The 22033-nt window shown below is 48.9% G+C and overlaps 1 protein-coding gene and 1 long non-coding RNA gene across 3 annotated transcripts in view; one reads left to right on the top strand and one right to left on the bottom strand.

Moving 5' to 3' along the window:
- The first annotated feature begins 543 nt into the window (after window positions 1-543).
- Window positions 544-22033, top strand: part of LOC127605777 (breast cancer anti-estrogen resistance protein 3-like) — a 30435-nt gene continuing 8945 nt past the window's right edge. The window contains exons 1-4 of one of the 2 annotated variants that reach the window (XM_052073548.1): window positions 544-725; window positions 7137-7323; window positions 7422-7631; window positions 11774-11819. In XM_052073548.1, the coding sequence (XP_051929508.1) occupies window positions 7145-7323; window positions 7422-7631; window positions 11774-11819 (435 nt within the window). In that variant the 5' untranslated portion in view covers window positions 544-725; window positions 7137-7144. Of the gene's footprint in view, window positions 726-7136; window positions 7324-7421; window positions 7632-11773; window positions 11820-17760; window positions 17916-22033 lie in introns of those variants that run through there. The other variant, XM_052073549.1, reaches the window with a different exon arrangement.
- On the bottom strand, window positions 777-20498 carry LOC127605846 (uncharacterized). The gene is made up of 3 exons (XR_007963674.1): window positions 20482-20498; window positions 18565-18638; window positions 777-842 (listed from the first exon to the last, which is right to left on the bottom strand). It is a non-coding gene; the product is annotated as an uncharacterized LOC127605846 (long non-coding RNA).

Here is a 22033-nt window from a genome sequence, read left to right as displayed (position 1 = left end):
AGTCCTTAGGATGACCTTTTGCACTTGTCTTTTCACGTCATTCTCTCGAAAAGACTTTTATCGGTTTGGCCCGGTAACATATCAATCAACCTTCCATTTCTAACGCCCGTATGATGATGATGATGATGATGAAGATAATAATACACCGCGCGCTGACTAATACACATTTGTCAACAATGACTCAAGCGGTTCAACTTCCTCGAAGTGTGACCCGAGTTGCTCAAACAAGTCCAAACGGTGCGTTTCTTGTTCCCGCTTTTGGCTGCGCGTGGCAACGTGGAGGTCTTCGAGCACCCGGCCAGTTGGCGGTGGTGCGGGTGGAAGAGGTCCCGCGCAAAAAGACTGAGAGCAGTGAAATATGGGGCTGTGCGGGGAAGACAGAGAAGAAGAGATGAGAGGCAGGGGGCTGGGCGGTCGGGGGGGGGGGGCTGGGTGGCGCTAGACACAACTTGGCTAAAAGAGAAAGAAGGAAACTCCTCCTTGCACAGTAGATGAGGAGGAGGAGGAGGAGGGGGGGGGGCCTGGGCTCACAAATCACTCCCCAGAGGGGGGAGGGGGGGGGGGGAGAGGAGGGCAGAGCTTGCCATAGTGCGCCGCTGCTTGTTGTTGCCTGTCTGAGGCAGCGTGAGAGTTGCTTGTCCTCATTCAAAACAAACTATGAGCCTGGGAAGAATATAAAGAACCAACACGGCAAAGTGTCCGAAGGAGGCTGCTGCCGGGAACGGGTAAGTGTTGCACGCACGACCCCGCGAGCATGCGGCGTCAGGAGGATTGAAGTTCTGGTGAAGGTCATCTCCTCTTCGGGTTGCGCTCATCTTTGATTGTCGCTGCTGCTTTGGGAGCTGAAGTCAGAAGGACTCACTCACTCACTTTTCAGCATTTCTCTGGCGATTGCCAAATGAATGAAGACTTCTTCCTAAAAGTGGCTTTTACGGTCAGATTTTTTAAAATTTCCAAGGGGTGGGGGGTGAGGGGGCACACTAAGTGGACATCCCGAGGCGCTGGGTGTAGCTGAGCTTGGGTGAGTTTGCGATTTCAGCCCCCGGAAGGAAATCATTACAAGAATAGAGATAAGACCTTGATTGTGATTTGTTTTCTTTTGGGGTTTGCGAATTGCGCCTTGCACCCGCGAGATGTTGACGGAGATGGACGTGCGGGTGTGCGCGCGGGTGTGTGTGAGTTTGCTTCTGGCTGTAGCGGGACCGGGTAGCTGATATTTCTACAACAACTAATTTAAAATTCACGAAATGGCATTTGAAGTACATTTTAGTTGTCTGAATGTAGATCTACGGACTGGAAATGACACCAAGACCGACAAACGTCATGTCAAAGACGTGTTTGCCTCAAAGTCCATCGCCACTTGCAGCTGTTCCATTCGTATTCACTTCAATGAAAAGCCCGACAAAAAAACGAGGCTCACAATTCCCGGCCTTCCGTTTTTTTAGACTGCTTCGGTGTCACAAAGATGTGGAGCCGTTCCCAGCTGACTCTGGACAAAAGCCAGATCTCAGCCTGGACCTGGTCTGCTCCCCAAACAAATACCCACTCAGTGCACACTTTGTCACCGGGTGGGAACTGAACTCGCGCTCGCTGCCTGTACCAAAGTCAGACGAATCGACAACCACTACGCTATCAAAAACCCGAGGCTTGAAACCATTTGACCAGTTAGCCGGGAAAAGTCCAATCATCGGAATAAACGGACACGGGCGGCATTGGTGGGCTGGAATAGAAGCGAGCGGTGAAGTTTAAGGGATATCGGCTCCACGTCAAATAAGGACGGACGGGTCTTTGCACCAAGCCGAGCGCGTGAATTTGCGTGTGAGAGTTCGCACGCAAGTTAAATGGCAGCTACTGCTGTGGGCTTTAATAGCGGCCACATGAATACAACACACACACACACACACACACACACACACACACACACACGCACACACTTTAGAATGAAAAACTTGTGACGACTGGCCTAAATGTCCTCACTTGTCAAAAATGTCCTCACTACGTTGGTCTTATAATCACAGTGGTCCTCACAAGAATAGGCATACAAACACACACACACACACACACACACACACAGGCACGCACACACACACTGGTGGGCCCACGTAGTGAAGAGCGCAGTAGGACACTTCTTTCTGTCTTCCAAACAAAGGCTCGCTCTGAACCGCCCGCAGTCATGTGACACTTGCTCCCATTGTTCGCTTCGGGCCAGGGTTGGTTTGACTAATGCGCTTGTGTGTGTGCGTGCAAAATGTTTTGCGCCAAGGCCAAAGCAGGAAGACGCTTTGAGCCAGCCGGAGGAAACGCCGCAGTCCCAAAGCATCTTGTTGTTTGCGCCGGACGGTCTTCCCTTATTGTCTTGTGTGGCGTTTGGACATGGAGAGCATCGGCATTCGACAGCCCGAACACTGCAACGTGCTTCCACTGCCTCTTTATAATCGCCAACTTTTGAGTATTCAATTTATGACAGCCTGTCATGATGCTTTGAGCGACAAGCGTAATAGTACAGCAGATATGGTGGTCATCTGCGTTTTATTGCGAGTAATCCTCTCCCCTCAATGAGCTGCCTGCTGTCTAAACGTCAACGCTGCCATTTCCTCTTTCTGCTCATGTGGACTTCGTTTCCCACCCAATGCCGAGTGTACTGTTTCAATTTTTTTTGTTCTTCTTTCTACCTACATTCTTGCTGCTGGAGGCTGTAAATTTCCCCAGTGTGGGACAAATAAAGGATATCTTATCTTATCTTATGAAAGGTTTTATTGGTTATTGAATGAAAGGAGCTTCTCGTACTGCAAAAAGAGCTGCCGTACGTCAGAAGGATAGTTGACGCCATGCCCAAAACAAACATGGCCACATGGACACTACATAGTCCAAGAGCACAAGTTTGGCTCGATTATAAAAAATTGTCTGCCACTGAAATCAAACTTGGGCGGCCCGGTAGTCCAGTGGTTTGCACGTCGGCTTCACAGTGCAGAGATACCCGGTTCGATTCCAGCTCTGGCCTCCCTGTGTGGAGTTTGCATGTTCTCCCCCGGGCCTGCGTGGGTTTTCTCCGGGTGCTCCGGTTTCCTCCCACATTCCAAAAAACATGCGCGGCAGGCTGATTGGACGCTCTAAATTGTCCCTAGGTGTGAGTGTGAGTGCGAATGGTTGTTCGTTTCTGTGTGCCCTGCGATTGGCTGGCAACCGATTCAGGGTGTCCCCCGCCTACTGCCCGGAGACAGCTGGGATAGGCTCCAGCACCCCCCCGCGACCCTAGTGAGGATCAAGTGGCTCGGAAGATGAATGAATGAATGAAATCAAACTTGAACATACAGTCAATCATATCTGGTATCTCTTCGCTTCCACAGACATAGAAGAGGAAGGAATTTTGCTCTTGAGGTCTTTCATCGAGCAAATAAAATCTTGCCCATAAAAACGGGCTCATTTTCATGTCTGTGACTCGGTCACTGTGTTTGGAAATTTTGGCAGGGTGCGCTTTGCCATGCTGGGCGTTCCGGTAGACCAAGGGAGGTTTTTTTTTTTTTAGTACACTCCCCCCCCCCGATGCACCTGACCATTGAGTGACTGAAAGCAGACTAGACTTGAGACCCAGTAAAAGCTGGTCTAAGTTGTGGCGCAGGGGTTTGCAATGCAATTTTGGGGGAATTTGATGGAGGCGCAGGCAAAGAGACGCTTCACTAAAAAGGCACTTGCTTGGTTCATGAATCCACAAAGGAATGCTCTTCCTTTGCCCCCCCCAGGCATACACCACCAGAGCCATAAACAGGGAGACTGAAAAAAAAGCAGTCTCCTGGATGAAAGGTGAAACGTCTTCAACAAACAAGAGTGCAATTGCCTCGATTCAACCTTTCCCCACAGATGTGTACAATCACGCGGGAGACTTTTTAATCTACGTGGCCTGAAGTTCGCTAAAGATCTGAAAACCGGCGTTATGGCTTCAGAGCACACTTTGTCAAAGTACACAGTGCAACTTTGCAACTTGTACCAGACTGACCGCCGTGTGTGAATTCATTGGCTGAGAGTCCTCCTTTCTCCCCGAAAGGTCTAAGTTGTGGCGCAGGGGGTGCAACACAAGCCTAGCAGATGGTCAGGGCCACACACACACAGCTGACCGTCCCCGGGGGTCTTATAATAGGTCCTCTTGTCGCCATTGTGCCCCTCGCAGGAATCCCCAGTCTGACCCAGCGTGCCTCCGCTGGACCTGAATTGGTTTTACGGTGGTTTTTGTTGGGGTGAATAAACGTTGCTTGTCATGCGGGGAAGGCACGGAGCGGTCAGCTGTGCCTGATACTCAACCTGTCTTTGCATTTTAATTGGCATTGTCATCTCAATAGAAGGGCTCCCAAGCCGCCCCCCCCCCCCCTACCACCCCCCGCCACATTGCTCTCCTTCCTGTTTGAATAGCGTAAAAACTGTAGTTGAAGGGGGCAGGTTGCATATGGTCAGAGTGAGCTTCTTCAGCATCGTCTACACCGAGGAGTGCGCAAGTCTCAATGACTTCCATTGTCTGAACTCAACCATGGGCGGGGGTGTCGACACGGGAACCGTGAAATCTCTTTCCACCATCTCGTCGGTGTGTCTGGAAACGGGGCGATATTTTGGCATGATGATGAAGCGCGGCATGATGAGTGATTCCAATGCAGACAATAGTACGTCGTCGAGTCATCATCGTCACGCAGTGGGGGAATTTGTCAGGAGCCCAGTTCAGATTTCCATCGGTGCCAAACGGTTTTTCCTCTGCAATTTGTTGCTGCCAACATCACTTCTCAGCCGGCTGACAGAAACCCCGCGCGCATAAGTCAAGAAATTTTGACATTTTATGACCTGGTTGACTTTAAAATGGCCCAATTAATGTGAAAAGCACACAATAACCTGCTCTGCCAAAACATTCAGAAGTTTTTTGAAATTTGAGAAAGCAACTATGAATTAAGAGGTAGCAACTTATTCAAAAAAACTCAAAACAAGAAGAAACATCAAAGCAAAGAAGTGTATCTCGCAAAGGTGTTAATCTGTGGCATAATCTCGAAACGGACCTAAAAATGAGTAAATCGCTTGCTGAGTTCAAAAACAAATTCAAAAAAATAGTACAAACAACCTACATCAATCAGAGTTAAAATGATCAATTCTAAACATTAAATATAATGATTAATCAGAACTAAGTTGATAAATAGAGAAAGGTATTGAAATATCCATTATGAATACAAGAGAAAATTGACACAAGAGTGCCAGGGTGAGGATGTATAGAATCCCGATACAAACCAAAAGTTGTAAAAATATCACGGTTAAGGGTAAAGATGGAGACTTCTTCTTACTTTTTCTTTTCTGATTGATATAAAAATGATTTAGTAGATATAAACACATAACGGGGTAGGACTAGATAAGTTTTTTTACTTCATCCTACTCCCTTGAACATAATAACTGTGTTATAATTATGTTATTATTATTTAATAACATAATACTCCCTTGAACATAATAACTGTGTTGAATGAAGACTGATTTCTTTCTTTTTACTTTTTTATCTACCTTATTTTCTGTCAAATTATTACTGTACATGTTTTATGTTCAATAAACAAACAAAAAACAAACAAAGATATTCTCGACGAGAGTTGTGTCAAAACGTAAATAAAAACAGAATATGTTGATTTGTCCATCCATCCATCCATCCATAATCTACCGCTTATCCGGGGCCGGGTCGCGGGGGCAACAGCTTTAGCAGGGAAGCCCAGACTTCCCTCTCCCTAGCTACTTCGTCCAGCTCTCCCCGGGGGATCCCGAGTCGTTCCCAGGCAAGCTGGGTGACATAGTCTCTCCAGCGTGTCCTGGGTCTTCCTCGGGGTCTCCTCCCGGTGGGACATGACCGGAACACCTCACCGGGGAGGCGCTCAGGAGGCATCCGAATCAGATGCCCAAGCCACCTCATCTGGCTCCTCTCGATGTGAGCTGGGCGGCAGCCAAAGGCGGGGACCCTGGCGGTCCGATCCTCGGCTGCAGAAGCTAGCTCTTGGGACATGGAATGTTGATTTGTAATTTTTCAAACTACATCCAGTTTAGTGCACTAAAAACGAGATATTTCAGGTTCAAACCGATTCAATATAATATTAATTCGGGGCTAATCTTCACTTATTTTTTTAATCTGATGGCTGCCACACAATCTAACTAACCTCACACTGGAATTGACCCGCCTCTCATGTTTAGAATACCGGCGTTTCTTCTAACCATTCTTTTCCCTGCCCGCCCCATGCAGCCTATTTATACACGTCCAATTCAAAATGCAGAATTCATAAAGCCACGCCCGCTTATCTTATCCCGATCATTCCGTGACAACAGCCATTGTGATGCGACGTCTGCCTCACAACCTGGGTTAGTATTCAGACGGTCACCCATAAAACGCACGAATCCCTTGAGCCGCCTTTGGAAGGGACTCGCGGAACCCAACATTTGAAACCGATGCCTGTCATGATGTCATGAAAGGGCAGGAATGATCACCCTGAGGGGGAATGCATGCTTTATTGTCCATGACAATGCCAAAGGCTGTGCTAGCATATGGATGGCTGCGCCGACACCTGTTGCGCTCATTCTCTTCATGTGTGCAAAACATTTCTTGTGTGTGTGTGTGTGTGTGTGTGTGTGAGTGTGTACGTGTGTGTGTGTATTTCAGAGCAGATAACCGTGTCAGATATGATGTCAAGCAGTAAAGACTTACGTTACGTTACTCTATGTTGACCCTCAGGTCGCTGAAAAGGTCATATGTGATGATATATTCGGCATTTTCTCACTGTCAGCAGAACAGCAAGCCAGTGGTTAGCGGGTACGCTTCATAGTTCCAAGATTCCGGGTTTGAATCTGTGCTCCAGCTATGTGGACCGCATGTAGTCCGTGTGTTGCTCGAGGCAGTCGTCCTAATGAGGATACGCAGTCCAGGCGACACTTCATCATTTTCTGCCCCTTTTACGTAAAGTGGAGAAGCCCTGACCTCAACCGTATCAAATAGCCGTCATTCAATACGAGAGAGCGTTTAGTCACCTGGCCGAATTCACACACAGACCGGCGCCTTTGTCGGTTTATCAAAAGAGATTCATTTCCTGACAAAGACGCGTTCTCACAATCAAACTGATGGTTTGCGCTTTGTCGCGCAGAGTGGAGGATGATGGCCGAGGGGCGTTTTGCCAGCCTGCCTAGGTCGCTCCACGCGCATCACACGCTAGGAGGCACGTCGCATATCCGCGTCCCTGCGCTCGCGACTCCCGCTGGGAGTCGCTGCGCCTCAAGAAAGATGCAAGCCTCCGTTACCTCCTCGATGGACCTTCTCAGCTCAAGACCAAGGTGGGCCAGACTGCCTCTTTTAACTCCTACTTGATATTATTCAAAGAACTATGAAGCAAAAGACTTATCCCCCCCCCACCCCCCTCTATCTTCCTTAGTCTCGCTGGATCGGAGTTCCCCGCAGCTTCTTACCAGCACATCTCCATTCATGGAACTCTTCCTCGACGTAAGAAGGGAGGCTCCGCCAACACTTGGGACCCCAGAGAGCATCACACTCACTCGGTGCTTAGCGGGAGCCCAACACGGGTCCCTCAGCCCACGAGTTCGCCGCCGGCCCGAAATATTAGCGACGACTTCCACAGTTACGGGTAAGCAAATCAAACAATAATATGGACTCTGGAACCGCGACGCTGAGCGCACCTGCAAAAACAAAGCGGTTCTGCCGGATGATGATAAATAGAACGCCGCATGTGGTAGAGTCCTGACCTCCGCCAAGTACGCCTCTGCAGAAATCCAAACTAGATAACGCTCAAAACAATAAGCTCGCTTTGCTTCTGGTGGAGGGCGGCCCGGTAGTCTAGTGGTTAGCACGTCGGCTTCACAGTGCAGAGGTGCCGGGTTCGATTCCAGCTCCGGCCTCCCTGTGTGGAGTTTGCATGTTCTCCCCGGGCCTGCGTGGGTTTTCTCCGGGTGCTCCGGTTTCCTCCCACATTCCAAAAATATGCATGGCAGGCTGATTGAACACTCTAAATTGTCCCCAGGTGTGAGTGTGGGCGTGGATGGTTGTTCGTCTCTGTGTGCCCTGCGATTGGCTGGCAACCGATTCAGGGTGTCCCCCGCCTACTGCCCGAAGACGGCTGGGATAGGCTCCAGCACCCCCCGCGACCATAGTGAGGATCAAGCGGTTCGGAGAATGGATGGATGGATGGATGCTTCTGGTGGTTTACTCGCATTGGTTTCTATGCTGGATTGAGAGTGCGGGTCAAAGTGCCCGATTCTGTTTTGGGTCCTCTCCGATTCTGTGGACATCTGTGGACAAAAGAGGGTCGCACAGGGGCGCACCTGTAGCTAGGTCCGCCACTGCCTGGAGATAGAGGTTCCCCCCCTTACACCGGACAGTAAGAAGAAGACGGCCAAGAGAATCCTTTGGCGCTTAGCTCGACTTCAGAGAGAAGAGCTTGCACAAAAACGCCTCTCATCCTTCATCGGGTCTTGCCATCTTTCCGTGGCTAGTGTAGGATTACGGATGACTGTATCTGATGTAGCCGGCTATGAGCACATAGGAGCGTGTTCATAGCCCCCCCCCCCCGGCATCTGGGTTACCTTTGTAGGTCAGGGTGTGGCGGGCCAGATCACAGAGTACTGTGAACTCTTTGTCTCCGTACTCCATCTTTCTGCCTTCCGCTCTGGATACATTTGATATCGTGCTGACATATAGCTTGACGATTAGTCCGGGGGAACCTTCGACCGGTGCAGGTGCCATTGTAAACTTTCACCCCAGTCTTAGACTTTGGAGCCCTTTGGAGCAGGTTTCCATCCAGAACGTCTCCATCCGTTGCTGCAGTCATCGTGGCCTCAAGTTTTCCAGTTCCTACCACTGATAAATATCCCCCAGGCATGATGCGGTCACCATGCTTCACCGTTCCCGGTCGCGAAGGTTTTGGTCAGGTGATGAGCGGTGACTGGTACCCTCTCAACACCATGTCTGGGCAGTCACGCCCAAGACTCGAGTCTTTGTCTCATCAGACCAAAGCATTTCATTTCTCATCATCTGACAGTCCTTTCGGAGCCTTTTGGCAAACGCCACACGGGCTAGCCTTTTACAAAAATCGGCTTCCATCTGGCCAGCTGCACAGATGATCGTCCTGGAAGGTTCTCCTCTCGCCACAGAGGCGCAACACCAGATGAACATACTGGATCCATGATGGTCTAATTTTAATTTACTGAAAAATTTGGACTTACCCGGTGTTAAATCTGGGCCTTACTTGCAGGAAGCTCTGACTTTTGGATGAACGGCAACAAATGGATACAAAGATTTATTGTACCTTCTGCCCTCTAGTGGAAGACCATTTAATTACTACACTTCACTACAGTGTGTCATTTGCTATTCAGGAATAAATGAAGTGAAAAGCATTATTTTCCACAGCCCTCCTGATGTCTCGAACGCCACGATGTCATGATTTGAAAATTGCTACTTCACGCTAATTGCTACTTTCTATAAAAAGATAAGGGAGCGTATGTCATTGCTATGCAAGCAGTGGCCAGTGACCTTCCATTGCTCGCCCTGACCTTTGACCCCTGACCTTATGTTGCTCAAGCTCCCGATCGGTCACTTTGCTTTTCTGCTGACCCCAGGGGGGGGGGCACCTTCGCAGACCACCAAGTGAGGAGATAAGAAGGAGGCGGAGGACAGCAGACTGAAAAGAAAAAGTTGGAGAGCGCCTGACACGTGCGCCTTTCTGTAAATCAACAAAAAGATGCGTTTAAATTGTCAGCCGCGTCTCCATTCTCGTTTCTTTTGACAATTTGACGCAACATGAAACTCCTTTTCAACTTAAAGATATCCTTTATTTGTCCCACACTGGGGAAATTTACAGCCTCCAGCAGCAAGAATGTAGGTAGAAAGAAGAAAGAAGAAAAAAAAACCAACAACCACCGTTCAAAGAACGTGGAGTAAAATGCGCAAAGCGTACGTGTGCGGTGGGGTCACCTTGAAATAGCAAATTTAGTATTCCGACTTTTTCAATTATTCACCTGGAGCCAAACTTACTGAGCGGCCCTGCCGGTCCACTCGTTTGACTCAACCTCGGCACTGGACGGTACTGGAATATGTTAGATACTGCCATCTGCTGGCTGCCTAGTGATATTGCATCGCCTCGCCTTTCCGTAATTCCGCAGTTCCACTTTCCCTCGCCACACGCAAGCTCGTACGGTTTCCTCCCATGGTAAAGTCGGCCACATGCGGTGATGTTAATTGTCATGCGGGGAGGCAAAAAGAACAACAGAAGCCAGGAAAAGACTGCGGCGAGAGCAGCCTCCCCCCCCCTTTTCCACTTTTGACTCCATCTCCGGCGTTGTCGCTTTGTGGAGCAGGTCGCTCATGCAAGCAGAAAATGTCCGCAAAATGAGCAGACTGAAAGAGTCAAAGTTGGCTGCGGTTAGTTTGCGCCGACTGCAAGGCCACACAGTGTTCAACCTCCACATTCCGACTCTTTTTTTTCAGTACTTTTGGGCAAGCCAAGCGTGTGGGGAGTGTCCAACGTTAGCGTCACACTATCACAAGTGATAATGATTAAATGCAGTGGCACCATAAAAAAAAATAAAATTAAAAAATCAAATTATATGTACGCAAACACGTCACATGTAGGTGGAAATAACTCCTTTTGGGCTGGGCCCACTTTGTGGTGCGTTTATGGAACAGCGATTGTGAGAAAGCTCCAGAGTGCATATATATAATTTGGATTTTGAGGTTCCCCCCCCCCGCACTAGTTAAATCCATATGTTCCATCTTGTTTTTGGGGAACCTCGAAAAGAAAGGCTTCCCAAATGCTTCTCAGGAAAGTTCTAGAATGGAGAGGGAATACAAATAATGAGCAGACATTTTTTTTGGGGCGGGGGTGAATGGCGCCTTCTGTTCTCTTACGTCACGAAATCCCTTTCGATATTCAAAGCCGACAGCGTTTGCGGCTCAACATGTTTGCTTAGTTAAGTACCGGCCCTATGCTAATATTCCCGTGGGAACAACAAGAGGAAGCTTAAAGGGACTTTAACCGGCAACCTCATTCGTTGTCGTCCGGCGGGGGTGCGGGGGGTGGGGGGGGGGATTTGAGCTAATGAGCTCTTTCGGCTCTAAGCCTCCCCGCACAAGGTCTGCACTTGGGAACACAATCATTTCAAAGTGTTTCGTGGCTCGATGCTACTGGGGGGGGGGGGGGGGGCGGCGTGGGGGGGGGGGGTGGTTGAAGAACAGGCAATGCATCTGTGTTTTGCCAGCGTTGTGTGCCCTCGCTTGTGTGTGAAATTGTCAGTGGACTCACAAGGGTGGGCGTGATGATGATGATGATGATGATGGTGAGGAGAGGGAGCAAGTCATGGGGTGGGGGGAGGGGGGGTGATGAAGAGAGAGAGAGAGAGAGAGAGAGAGAGAGAGTGAGGCAAGGGAATGGGACCCAAAGACTCGAGTTCCAAGCGGCTCAGTATGAACTTTTTTCTCCTCTCCCTTCTCGTCAACCGCGGGTAGAAGCTACACGCCGCTCGCCTTCCCCCCCCCTTGACACGTTTTACGAGCCGGCAGAGATGCCCGCTTGGGACTGAGTGAATGTATCAGAAGACTTCTTTGAGGAGCAACATCACCAAGCGGGATTGGGACGTTTGCCATAGGAGGCAGAAAAGGAAGCCGGGGAACAACAAGGACAGTTTTTGTTGGTGTTGGTGGGGAAAACCACCAGCAGCAAGCGAGGGACAAGATGTGCTCACTCAACCGGGCCTTTTCTCTCTCTGCGTTCCCCAGGGAGCCGACAGCCGCCGCTTTGGATGCCGCCGTGGACTACGTCAAGGTGAGTTTTTGGTTTACCATTGCGGCTTCCGCTCTTTTAGATTGTTCTCGGGCGGATTTTTGAGTATGTTTTTTTTTTTCCTTTCGGGCAAAGTTGACGCCAAGGCGGGTCACATTCTGTTTATGGCTTACTACATATTTGTCATCCTCTCTGTAGAATGACTGTACAAAGATTTAAAAAAAAAAAGTACATTACATAAACATACGGTCCAGAAATAAGATGAATTGATTAGTGCACGGAGGAGCAGGTGAAATCGAAACAATCTGGGAAAAAAAAAAAAAACCTAACGGAACGAGCAAAAATCTTTCGAATCGATGATTCTAATCGACGAATCGGATAACATGTAATTTGGCATTAAAGTATCACACATCATCGAGATTGACGCACAGATTTAAAAAAAAAAAAAAACGGATTTGGTGACTGGTTGGGTTTTTCAAAGTAAAATTTAAAATGCTTCAAACGATTATTCCGCTCTTGAAATGGCTGCCGATGAATTTGATACTCAACTGTTGATTAATCGATCAGTTTGGAGTGCTCGACTTCATGTAAAAAGTTCAAGACTTTTACAGCGGTGGGGCGGCGGTGGTGGGGGGGTCAACGTCCCCAGGAGTTAAGAATCAATTTATTCTGTTGCGGTACCTGGAACTTCCTGTTTAGGTTGAATATGAAATATGCTCATGGGCAACTTGAGTGGAGAAGTCGAACCCCCCCCCCCACCACCCCCACCAAAATTGGTACTGCAGGCCTACAAGGAAAGCCCCCCCGACAGCTCTAGTGAGTCAAAAACATGTAAAAGGCATGACTCTCCCCCCCCCCCCCCATGTTCATTCAATGTTATAATTCAATTTCCACGCAAAGGCCTTGAAAGTTCCAACGACAAAACAACAAAAGATTTGCCGACTTTCAATCCGAGAAAAACTTTTTCCTCGTTTTCTTCTTCGCCCCCAAGATCGCTCTCATTCCTTCCACTCCATCGCCCCCTTCTGGCGTCCAGCGACCGCGCTTTCCAACCCATCTCTTAGCACATACATTGGGATGCTGACGCCTCGGTGTGAAAAGCAAAGCGAGTCTTTCGCACGCACACACACACACACACACACACACACACACACACACACGAGCTCTGGTGTTTCAAATCAGGACTGTGAGCAGGAGTCAACAGTGTGCGCCGACCGCATATGGAGCCACTCTTTCCCAAGCTCTTATGCAATAGGTGTGAAAGTGTCGCTGTCAGCCACAATTGCAGGTGTGTTTACATTCGCCCCGCGCGGGTAATAAAAGCTCCAACGGGTACGCAGGTGTTCTCGCATCTGATTTCCGGCGATGAGGTAAAAAAAAAAAAAAATGTGCATCGCGTCCGTCAACAAGTGTGCGGGGAAGGAAATGTCCGTCGAGAAAAGGGGCCTGCGATGTTTGCCCGTCAACAAGGTTGTTGGGCTTTATTGTCCTTCGTGGAAAGGAAGGAGAAACATCAGTCGCCATATAAGATAAGATAAGATAAGATATCCTTTATTTGTCCCACAATGGGGAAATTTACAGCCTCCAGCAGCAAGAATCCTTCCTCTTCCGCACTTTGATACTCTCGCTTGAATATTCATTCATCTTCCGTACCGCTAGATCCTCACTAGGGTCGCGGGGGGTGCTGGAGCCCATCCCAGCCGTCTCCGGACACCCTGAATCGGTTGCCAGCCAATCACAGGGCACACAGAAACGAACAACCATTCGCACTCACACTTTAGGGACAATTTAGAGCGTCCAATCAGCCTGCTACGCATATTTTTTGGAATGTGGGAGGAAACCGGAGCACCCGGAGAAAACCCACGCAGGCCCGGGAAGAATATGCAAACTACACACAGGGAGGCCGGAGCTGGAATCGAACCCGGTACCTCTGCACTGTGAAGCCCACGTGCTAACCACTGGACTACCGGGCCGCCCTCGCTTGAATATTGACGTCCGTATTTTTCTCGGGAAAGCTTCATAGAGCAACCCGGTGAACGAGTCGAGTGAATATGACTTGGGGGGGGGGGGGGGGGGGGAAGTGGCATTGATCATATGAATAAATATTTTGCTACCGACGCATCCAATTGGTGTTTTCAAGCGGATGCAGTTTGAAAGAAGGACATGAGCGAGAGAGAGAAAGAAAATCAATTTTTGAGCAAGTTTTCTCTCAAATATTCTCTTTTCTCTCGCCTCCCCTTTGAAGTCAAAGCGGCAACTTCCCTCAGCCTGAAAAGAGAACGTTCTCAAAACAATCCCGTTCTGTGTGTGGTCTTGGCTCGCCTCCGTACGAGAGCCTGCGGAAGAACCGCTGCTTTACTGTACGATTCTCTCAGTGTATTTTTTTTTAAAAGAAGCCATTTTAACGCCATTTGTTGCTGACTCATCTTTACACGACGAGTTTATTAACGCGCGATTGTTCTATCAACACGGCAGAGCAGAAGGTGAACTTTCTCGCCACCCGGTGGTCAAACTTTGGTATGACAAGGCTGAGGCCGCAGGAACCCCGGCCGGGGCAGTGCGCTTGGAGTCGCAAACGGCAGCGGATCATCATAACGATCTGTCGGCGAGCTTTACGCTCCGCCGGGCCGACCGCGGGTGCGTTCATGTGGATGACAGCCAATCGATGGATGAGTTGGCCTGTTTTGTAAGCAGGACACGCGGCCGATTCACAAGCGCCCGCTCGGTCTCATTTCGGTTGTTTCGAAAGTCGCCGAGCTCTACATGCACGGATGATTTTCTTTCTCACTCGAAAATGGAAGCCGACGTGAGATTCTTCGGACCGCGACTGCATTCTTTTCTCTTTCTTCACATCCTTAAAATAAAAACAGCCTAATGACAGCGTACCGTTTTTGGAAAAAACGACAATCTTCTCAGATTTTATGATCTGTAATGCTGACGCCCGCTCTTTCTTTTTTTGGCCCTTCTTTTAGCCCGCATTTCAAAAACAACAAGCAAATGCAAATATGGTTGAAGATATACTGCGGAACCCCCCCCCCAAAAGAGCTTGGAAGTTTCCTGTCCCTTGTTGTTTTCCAGCGCATTCCTGAAATGACGGATGTGTGTATTTTAAGGTGGACGTTTACGCTAGCCGGTGATTTGGGGCCGCTGCGGTTGGCGTTGCTGTAACGTGTCGCTTCGGGGAACATTCGACATGGAGTTCCTCTGCGGATCGTCTTGGGAGCCCGCACTGTAATTACCGTTCTTTATTCCCACTGGCAGAAATGTCTTTTAACTGCTGCGATGACACCCCCGCGTGCGTTTATTGCTTTGGCTTCAGTTTGCACTGCCGCGCGGGTTTTCTCCGGGTATTGCCCGGTTTCCTCCCACATTCCAAAAACATGCACGGGAAGTTAACGATACACTCTCTCGTTTTGTGCCCTGGGGAAAAATCCAACAAAGCTTTTACCGATCTGTTCTGTACACCGGGGCAAGCTGTACCCGCAAAACCGGAAACACACAAAATTGCTCCGGCGGTCTTATAAGGAAATTGTACGTAGCGGTTGTGGCCTACTGCTGACTGAGAAAATTAATTGTACAGCTAATTGGCTGGACTTGAAACGGTTGCTGCGGTGCATGTCGCACGGGAAGTGATTTATCAGGCGTTTCTAATGATGCAACAGAAGAGTTTGCCTGCAGCGCCCTCTGTTGGCTGAGAGGCCAATGTCCAGAAACTGTACTTGTTGAAAGCAGTTGCGCCATTTCCTAAGAAGCAGACCGCGTCTGCTGTCGACTAATTGTCAAATGTTGTCTCTTTAGTGCTTTTGGGACCCTTTGATGATCATGACTTATAATTTAATATATTCATAATTTGGAATCAGTACACATGTTGGAGAGTACTCCAGTACGGGATGCAATATCAATTTTCAAGGAAAACTGGGTAAAGGGTGAAATCATGTAAAGTCGCGACACGATCACAAATACAAAACGAGGTTACACGATGCACCGATATGAAAGGAAAGCGGCTCGCGATGCTTTACTGCAGGGGTGTCCAAACTTTTTGCCAAGGGGGCCAGATTTTACGTGGTAAAATGTCGGGGGGCCGACCTTGGCTGACATTCTTTACATTGAACAACAATATTGTTCAACAAATTTTAGTAAGCCAGTCTGTTTCACATTTCCATTTTTATTTTAATTTCAACAATCTTAAGAATTTCTTTTGGTTCATTTGAAACAGGAATTTGAAATATGACATATCAGTCAATATAAACACGGAGTGATGTCTTGTTAACTCGTGAGTGATGCCCTCTAGTGTCTAAATGCTATTACTCATTTAATGAATGCTATTACTCATTTAGCCACTAGAGGGAAGCAGTACTCTATGAAACATCACTCACCAGTCGACGAGACCTCAGTCAATGCAACACGTGTTCCATTGCGCCCAACCTGCGGGCCAGACGGCACTGATTTTATGACAGGGGCCGAGGGACGGATGAAATTCGACCGCGGGCCGGATTTGGCCCCCGGGCCGCACTTTGGATATGCCTGCTTTACTGGCTTGTAAATTGAAACGACAGCGCCATGGCGTTCCCTCGGGAAGAGATGAAAAGAGCCACGGGGGGGTGGACATGAAAAACTCAACAGAGTTCATTTTCAAAAGCAGAAAAATACCAGCGGCGAAGTCATTGCAATAAAACAAAAAAGGGATGGGGGGGGGGCGGCAAATCCAAAAAGATCCTCCACCGAGGACTGAATACAGACTCATGGGATGGAACATGGCAGGGCAGAACATCAGCGGAGGGAAAGCGTTGATGAGACCAGGTGGAACGAAATTGTGTCATCGGAGGCAAGACTTCAGCCCTCAATCGCAGGAAGCTCGACTTTTATTCTCTATTTTTTATTTTTTTTTGTGCTCACAAGTAAATGCCGTCATTTACTTTGCCACAATCACTCAGCTGAAAACAGAGCCGGAGCAAAATCCCATGAGAAGTTGACTCCGCCCCCAAAAGGTGGAGCCATGGGCACAGCTATTTTGGGGGTCAAGTGCTCAAGCTAAGAAAAAAGGCACCCATCACCAAAATTGTTCACAAAATCAAGAAAAAACAAGAAATACCGTCGTTTTGTTTGATGCGAAAACCTCTTTTTTTCAGTTTTTTTTCCGTTTTTCAAATATTGATGGATGAAGAAAAAAAAAATATTCAGGGCAAAAGTGCCGGAGCACCGCTACGGGTCATCTGTGCACGTGCCTGCTACAGAATGCAAGCAAAGCTCTAGTTTGGTCAAAATGAAACTCCTCAGCTCACCTTAAGAAAACACACAAAAACAGCTGGGGGTGGAGGGGGGGGGGGGGTGCGGAGAGCGCAGGAACGAGCATGAAATGAAATCAGGTCATCTGTATTAGGAAAAATAAACGTCGCCATTCAAGATCCTGGATGTAGCACATCGGATTCGTGGCGGAATGTACAGTAGGTGAGAAAATCATTTGCGTATCGATTTCTCCATCCATCAGCATCCTTAGAGCAGAGAATCACGGGGGGGGGGGGGGGGGGGGGGTTGCCTTTGGGCCACTCCCAAGCGTGGCAAATGTGATTGGTTCATAGCGCAGCACGTGGGCATTTTCTCATGCCCATATGTGGAGCTTGGGGTGGAGAAACGAAAAAAAAAAAAAAAACGATCCGAGAGGAGGCAAGAGCGCAGAGTGGCGGGCCAGTTCACTCCGCAGGGGGGGGACTGGGGAGGAGAGAGAGAGTCGGCGACGGCGGACGTAGCGGGGAACAGACTCGTCACCATGGTGCTCGGCGGGGCCGAAGTGGACGCGCGAGACCGTTATTGTCGCCTTTCTTCCAGCTGACAAGCATGAAGTCCACTTGGGAGAAAATTGCTTTCTGCAACCGGCGCAGCGCTTGGAAGAGGCAAACGCGAGTCGCCGGTGGACCTTCACTTCACTCCAAAGAAGTTTGAATAGTTTGTGGGACCAGGGCGACTCCCCCCCCCCCACCCCCAACCCCCCATTGGTATTTACAGCTGGAGGCAACACTTGCTTCCCTTCTTGGCACTGGAGAAAAAAACTTCACCAAAATGTCACAGCGATGTAACATGAAGAGCCTGACGGCGGCCCTTTGCTGCTTCTACCACAACAGCTCCGTCATGGGCGCAAAGGTGAGAGAAGAAAAGCCCCCGCGCACACCTGGAACGTCTTTTGTCTTGAAATTCATGAACTCAAAAGCCAATTTTTGTAGCCAATCTGTCGGTGTTCAAGGAAACGGGCCCAGTCAAGTCTCCCAAAAAGTGCCTGCTGACACTTAACAGCCTGAACCGAAATCGAATCACGCTGAATGGTCCTCCTCTTTCCCTCGCTCCGCCCGTGATTCGAACAACCGGCCTTTTATTACCCCCGCGCAGACACCCGCGTAAATGAGCGACTGTGCGACGGCGTGCGAGATACATGAGCGGGCTTTATCCAGAAGTAGTGTTGGCACGCCGGGACAAGGCAGCGAGTGTGTGATGACACGGCGGGATGTAGCGGAATGAAGGTGATTCGCGAAGCGATAGTTGGGCCTTTTTATGACGTCAGTGAAATATATCGATGCCGTTAACTTGATTTGATGGAGCCGGCGCGGCAAAGTGACACGGCGCCCCCTCTGGCCGGTCGCGGCTCCCGTGTTTCTGCGTCATGCTAGCGACGTACGGTTTTGCTGTATGTATGGATTGAGAGTATCGGGACACGCCCATTGGACGAAATGCAGCCGGGCAAATAACGTTTGAGGGTAAACAGGATAGAAATCAAATTGAAATGTCTCCGTCTTACCTCAAGAGTATAGCGAAGCCTCGATGAAGCTTCGTCAGTTGGCAATAAGTGGGCAGCGTTCCAAGGCAAAACCCCTGTTAACGAAAAAAGATGGTCAGGGATTGTCGTCATTTTGTTTGATTAATCCCCCCCCCCCCCCGAGACTTTTAGGAGAATATGACTGACATGGTGAAAGTTAATTTTTTTAAATCTGTAAAGTAAGCACAGAATTTCAAAATAAGATCATACAAGCAGTCAAACACGGAGGAAGGAGGTGGTGTGACGGGTCGGGGCCGCTTTGCCAATTCACGACATGGACGACTGATTGATGTGAGCAAAGACTGTTCAGCCATCAGTTTGCGTCAAAGTCCGCTCTTAAATCTGATTGAATTGCCGTGGCATGACCGGAAAAAAAAAAAATGGCCGTTCATGCTTGAAAGCCCTCCGGTGGCGGAGGTGGTGGTGGTGATTTGAAACAATTTTACAGAAAAGAGCAGCCCGAAATATCTCCCGAGAGACGTGAAACGAAAGACTCATTTCCAGTAAGATAAAGTGCCCGCTTCCAGTTATTGCCGCCTTTGGGCGAGTCGGACATTTTACGAGTTGGCTCAGGGGCCAGGTGACATTGAAGCAGCGTTAAGAACGTTTGAGCGCAAGGCTGTTCTCACTTCGCTAACGTCGTTGAGGACGTAATTGGCCCCGGCGGGCTGTCGAAGACGATCTCAAGATAACAAGGACATTGGGTGACGCCTGTTGTCGCTGTTCTTGTTTCGCTTCGCATCGGTTTGTCTCGAGTTGCGGCAGAAGTACCATTAAAACCTTGAGACGCTCCGATTTGGTTAGGCCACGTTATGGTCACCGTTGAACAAATTCCCCAAACTTTCTCCACTTTCATTTGGGTTTCAACGAGCCCTCGCTTTCTTCCAGGCTCTTTCCCCATTTCCGTGTTCGGCGCCATCTGTTGGTCTGGCCGGGCGCCATTTATCCTAATTCCTCTTTCAAAGCGCCACAACCCCCTTGCGACCCATTTTGCAGTCGCCCTTCGGGAACAAAGGCTAAGACTGAGCGCTTTGTCATCGCGTACATGTACGGTACTTTCGCGAAGAGGTATTTGGTCGCAGGGGGTGCTGGAGCCTATCCCAGCTGTCTTCGGGCAGTAGGCGGGCGACACCCTGAATTGGTTGCCAGCCAATCGCAGGGCACACAGAAACGAACAACCATTCGCACTCACACTCACACCTCGGGACAATTTAGAGTGTTCAATCAGCCTGCCACGCATATTTTTGGAATGTGGGAGGAAACCGGAGCACCCGGAGAAAACCCACGCAGGCCCGGGGAGAACATGCAAACTCCACACAGGGAGGCCGGAGCTGGAATCAAACCCGGTACCTCTGCACTGTGAAGCCCACGTGCTAACCACTGGACTACCGGGCCGCCCTGTTGAATATTTTATGGCCGAAAATATCCAAGCGGATAATCACGATGACTCTCTGCACTTGTATCCGACAGATCTCAATCTTCACGTCCTTTAAGGCGGCTTGTTGACCTTTTCACCTTATATTTGGTTGCAGTATGTCCGAAATACTGCGTAGGGAAACAGAAACATCTGGCTTTCCAACGAAAACACGAGTCCAACAATTGAACTTCGCCGTCGGCACGTCACGTCGTTCGCTCGGCCGGTCGACGAGAGGGCTGCGGTGCTGAGCTGAAAATAGCAAGGCCACCCCGGATTGAAGCTTCGGCCAATCGGATGGCTTTCAGCTTTCCGAAAGCAACAAGGCCTCGGCTTATTTGCGGGTAAACAGGAAAAGGTGGGAGACATTTTGATGACGGCAAGATTTCTAATCAAAAGGTCTCATCTGCTCGCCAAGGGAAATCGTTTCTCTCTCTCCCCCCCCCCCCCGACTTATTTCTTGTGATCTGACATTTTGGACTCACTGTGCAACTTTTCAGAAGAAATGTTACGTGAGGGCACGGAGGAAATGACACAGACACAGCCAAGCGTAGACTTGTTGATTTTGGGGGAGGATCGTGACGATGATGATGATCATCGGGAGGATGTGCAAATCAGGCTGATGGTTATCTGCCGCGGTAGCGTGAGGGGCAGGGGGGGGGGGGGCTGGTTGTTTCTGGAACTTGCTTCCAAGATCAAAACCATTTGGTGTGACAAATATTTCGGATGAGGTTTGCGATGCTGTTCTTTTCTGGAATTGGGGATGGTTTGGCGGTTGGGGATTTCTGACGAACTGTTATGACGCAAAAGCGGTGTTCCGAAAGAGCAGCGGCATTATTTAGATTTTCTTTGGACTATCTTTTATCTTTGTCTCACTTGGGGGGGTGATGCCCACACACGGGATGTTTGTGTCAGCACACAGGCAATTTTTCAAAGGGCTCCTAGCATGGAACAGCTTCTGTTAGCTGCTCTACCTGCTCACAATGATAGCGGGGATCTGATTCCATTTAGACCTAGAGCGGAATATAATCATATTACCGTGGCAAGCGAGAGAAGGCCAAATGGAGCCGCCCCCCCCCCCCTCCCTGCAACGCTCTTTGCTCCATACTTTCTATGTCCGCAAAAACAGTGGCTGCAATTGGGATCTTTGCAGTTGTCTTCAAATTGACATTTTAAATGGTTAGCATTTGAGGTTCTTGTCATTAAAAAAAAAAAAATTGGGGGGGGTGAATTTGGTGATCGTTATCTTGCTTTTTTTTGTGTTTGATCTTGCACCACTGATTTGAGTGTTGTTTTTAATCTTACACATGGTCACCGTGAACGATATCGAAAGCTCAATAGTGACAAGAGAAACGTTTTAATGACAATAAAATGCTTTATCACGCAATGTATAGCCGCGAGGCAAACCGTAAAGAATCCAAGAGTTTATGTTTAAGGTCTGCGGGTGCAGGCGTGTCTACTGGATGTGCGTGAGGGTGTGAAGGAGGACAGGTCCGGCTAGTCCAAGAGCGTGGTGGTACCCTGACGTCGTCACATTAGGTGGAAAACCATCAAGGAGAGAAAATCCCTCAGGGGACGGCGAAAGGGTGTGTGTGTGTTTGTGTGCTCAAACGTTTCGCCAAACGACCAAAGGCATGTGTTTGAAAGAAAGCTGAAGACATATTTCGCATACAAAGAGCTTGTTTGAGGAAAAGAGAACGGCCAAAAGCATGCAGAGACCCCATAGTTACCACGTAAGTGTGCCATTTAGTTCTTGCCATGCCGAGCCTTGTGATAAAGCCGTCAGTGTTTTGTTGTCTAAAATAAATGGCGTTCTATTATATCTATCGGTCTTCAAAACCTCATTAAAAAAGTCTTGTTAGGTGTGTTTAGCGTGTGTTCATGTATGTATCGGTTCAGGCTGTCGTGCTGACTTTGCTCGGTGTCAGTTTCTTGGTTTCTTACCGGGGACTTGGTGTCCATCACTGTTTTAGCCCAAACTTCAAGACTTGAGACTTGATTCATAGCTTATCATATGGCAACCTTCAAAGAAAAAAA

This window comes from Hippocampus zosterae, chromosome 8 (assembly GCF_025434085.1).
Source record: "Hippocampus zosterae strain Florida chromosome 8, ASM2543408v3, whole genome shotgun sequence".
Taxonomy (NCBI): domain Eukaryota; kingdom Metazoa; phylum Chordata; class Actinopteri; order Syngnathiformes; family Syngnathidae; genus Hippocampus; species Hippocampus zosterae.
Note: the sequence above shows the minus strand (reverse complement) of the source record. Positions and strands in the feature narration are given on the sequence as shown.